Here is a 3,704-nt window from a genome sequence, read left to right as displayed (position 1 = left end):
ATTATATTTCCCTCACAATTTTGCACATTTCTGCATAATACTTCCACTCAAAAACAACCTCTTCCTTTCAAAATAAGATACTGGAATAGACAAACAAATCAGTGATGGAGGAAGTGTTGGCAGATGCTCTACAGAAATAAAAGTACTTTATACCACTAATAGCATAATAATAGCATTTATTACATGGCTTAGTTGAATACTCGATTCTGATTGGTCAATTCAGAACATGTGACACGTTGTTAATACCGAACAGACAGACCGCTGTCAAGGACTTATTGACCGTTGTTAAGGACGCTCACATCTGCACAAACAAGTCCGTTCGATATGCATAAAACTTTGAATGCACAACTTTGAAAGTGATGCAGGTTTTCTTTCTTGCACATGAAAATATGAAGTTGCATTTTGCAGGATCTGTGTCTATACCCACCCAACATGCCTTTTCTTTAGAATGTATCAGTTTTGTGAGGCTGTGTATAGTCAGAGTTAACTGCAGACCTTCTGGTTTGAAGGTGTTTGCATTGTCTGTTCCTTATATTAAGTGTGTGACGAATCTAGACTCGTCTGAATCAGCGATGAATGGAGAATAGAAACGGTGTTATCCTCAGTTTCCATGAGCAACATGGAGGACATATCTTACACACAACGTTAGATAAACCTAGTGTTTATCCATCTGCAATTTGAGAGTTAGAAGTCTGTGGAAGTTCTTTGTATGGGAGTTGAAATGTTGGATGGTTATGGATCTGTGTTTTGTGAACACACCAAAGCATGGACGTTCTCTCAGTGACCTGCATGAAGACTAACTTGGTGGTTTTTGTGATCTGACCACTGCCAGTTCCTCCCTAAGAGTTGCCCTTTTTTCCAGATGCACAGGTTTTTCTCATTTGTGTGTGTTACAAGTTTTATTTGTTGTGTGTCTTCTTGTGAAAACATCATGTGAACGGTGATGAATGATCGACAAACAGGCATGTAATACATACAGAAAGCCACCAGAAAGCAAGTCGTTCAGCTGATTTTGCTTTGTTTTTGTTTCATGCATCCGTTTTGGTTTGGTTTGGTTTGAGTGGCGTTCAAAGACCTCTGGTTTCCTTTCTGTCTGACTCTGACCCATCCTTCCTCTCTACGCACTCAGATGACTTGGCTACTCGGACCTTCCACTCTGGCAGTACGTCCATCACTTTCATTTTCCAGCTGTTCATTTTCATTCAATTTCTTATGATATACATTAACTTCTTCTCCTTTCAACTCATTACTGTTTTCCAATCTTGACTTGATTCCATTGAAAAGCCCTTGTCACGTACACATGATGTCATAAATCAATTAATCAATTACCTAATTGATCAGTCTTTCTTTCTTTTCTGCTGCTCCACATCCTGTCCTGGCTATGGTTAAATATGTTGGTTTTGTTTTGTGTCTCCAGTGGACGACAGTCTCGGTTTCCTGCCCACGTTCGGTCCGTGTTTCGTGAATCTGTACGGCAGCCCGAGAGAATTCACCGCCTTCAACGACCCACACGAGGCGCTCAACCTCGGAAAAGTAACGTTCATTTTATATATTTTTGTTAACTATTGCTGTTTTTTTTATTTTCCACATTGAAAGACACATAACAACAACAACAATAACAACAACAACAAAATACGTACGTGACAAAAGACAATAATTAATACATTAAACAATATTTGAAAAAAATAATGTGTAATGTGTAAATAAATACAAATATAAGTAAATACAAAAAATTAAAATAATTAAATTAGTTGAATAAGTTAAGTAAATATGTTTGTTTGTTCTTCAGTTTTAAATTAAATCTGTCCAAAAACCATACCAAACATTATTATGGTATATAGAATTAGTCTATTACTGTTTTACATTCTGCATTTTTTTACATTTTAATGTCTTTATTATTATTATTATTAAGTAAGATTCTGCTTATTTTCCTGAAAAACGACTTGAATTTAATAAAGTCCTCTAGATTTTCTTCAACCTATAAAACTCTTGCTTGTCCTTTGTCATTTTAGATATGCTATGTAATACATATTAGACCACAATATCTCTCTTTTGCCCTTAATTAAAACGTTATGTATATAGCACCCTTCTCAAGACAAATGTACAAAGTGCTTAACAGGATACAGTACACAATACACAATTCAAAGTACAACTATAACATGTAGAATAAAAGGAATAAAACTCAGCAGGTAAAACATAGGAGAAAACACCAATGAAAAAACAGCTACTAACTCAAAGGCCTGTCGGAAAAGGTGAGTATTTAGCTGCCCTTTAAAAACCTCTCCTGAGACAGAGGCTCTTAGTTTCTGGGGGAGTTCGTTCCAAAGCCTTGGAGCCACCGCCTCAAATGCACGGTCCCCCTTAGTTGTTAGCCTGGTTCGGGGCACCCTCAGGAAGCCTTGCCCAGAGGACCTCAGGGCCCGGGCTGTGCTGTGAGGGTGGATAAGGTCATTAATGTAGTCCATATATTCCACACACAGAATTTGACCTCAGAGAGAACGAGAGTCTGCTACAGGCTTTCTTAAAAGGTCTTTAACTTATTGTGGAAACTTGTATTGACATTTTACGTTGTCTTGCACTTTTTAAATCTGTTTTTCTGCCGTCAGGGGGAGGGCGTGGCGTACCGAGGTCGAGTCTTAGTGGAGCTAACGACAAAACTGGCGGACAAACCGGAGCAGAAAACTGAAGACATCTCGTCAGACGACCAGCTGGTGGTGGAGGTGAGAGGGAGGAAGGAGTTCAAATGAAAAATACAAAGAGAAACGAGTCAGTAGTGAAAAGAACACGGGTTGTGCCACTTTTATGACACGTTGAGTGATTGATTTATGACCCCCCCATAAACCCTTAGTCCCGCCCCTAAATCCCTTTGATGTGACAGGTGTCAGTGCACCTGTTGTAGTGACCCCTAATAAACCATTGTCTTCATTCTTTGTATGACTTCTTTGTTTAGCTGTTTAATGTGTTATTGCCCGCTATAAAGTATTGTTCCTAAATAGGGGGGTAATAGAGTGCCACAGTGACCCCTCCTAAAACCCGGAAGTAAGTTAGCATTTTACCACTTCCGGTTCCTTCGACAAAAAAGCAATGCAATTTCTCCATAGAATTTCGGAAAATATCTGGAAATAAGGTCTGTGGTTGAGACACATTAAAGAGACGGATCACGTTTTGTTCTACGACATTAAATCCATCAGCAGTGACCCCTCTGGTGATTTCTGAAGAGCTTACGTGTCTGAAAAACGATGGTTGTTAACAAGTGGCTGAATAGGACTACAGAAGTTTTCGAGGCCGTTGTGCGTCATTACACCGAACACGTAAACACTCCTCTAAGTTTTTTTCTGTTCCGCTTGAAAGCAAGTACCTGCCTCCTGCAGACTGTTCAAACAAACACTTCAACTTGTTCCATTTTGAATCTGTGTGTTTGAATATGGATCTGAAGTTGGCGTGACGTTGAAGCAGAGACCCTGCTGTAGTTCCTTTATAGCATAAAGTTAGCATTTTGCTTCTGGCGACTAGATTTATGATTAGAACATCATAAAAGTAGGGTAGACATGTGGAGATTATCCAGCTGAACAAAACGTGCATTTATCAAACAGGTTTGTTTTCCACAGATCTTATTTCCAGCTATTTTCCAAAATCCTCTGGAGAAATCCCGTTGCTTTTTTGTGGAGGGAACCAGCCGCTTCCTTCAGGGCTTTAGGACGCGT

At 39.2% G+C, this 3,704-nt stretch overlaps 1 protein-coding gene across 1 annotated transcript; it reads left to right on the top strand.

The window, feature by feature from the left end:
• Positions 1 to 1,133: 1,133 nt before the first annotated feature.
• On the top strand, positions 1,134 to 2,747 carry LOC104964349 (myoferlin-like). Its single transcript, XM_010793092.1, has 3 exons — positions 1,134 to 1,162; positions 1,418 to 1,533; positions 2,607 to 2,747. Coding segments are annotated over exons 1-3 (258 nt in total). The 5' UTR covers positions 1,134 to 1,161.
• The last annotated feature ends 957 nt before the right edge of the window (positions 2,748 to 3,704 follow it).

The sequence above is a fragment of the Notothenia coriiceps genome, unplaced genomic scaffold, assembly GCF_000735185.1.
Source record: "Notothenia coriiceps isolate Sejong01 unplaced genomic scaffold, NC01 NC01_scaffold00037165, whole genome shotgun sequence".
Lineage (NCBI taxonomy): Eukaryota > Metazoa > Chordata > Actinopteri > Perciformes > Nototheniidae > Notothenia > Notothenia coriiceps.
The sequence above is the reverse complement of the archived record's forward strand: the minus strand, read 5'-3'. Positions and strand labels throughout refer to the sequence as shown.

What these genes read in the sequence shown, in the direction of transcription:
- LOC104964349 (XM_010793092.1), top strand. An exon ending in AGGCGCTCAACCTCGGAAAA is followed by an intron (nt 1,534 to 2,606) that starts GTAACGTTCATT and finishes TTCTGCCGTCAG; the next exon opens with GGGGAGGGCGTGGCGTACCG.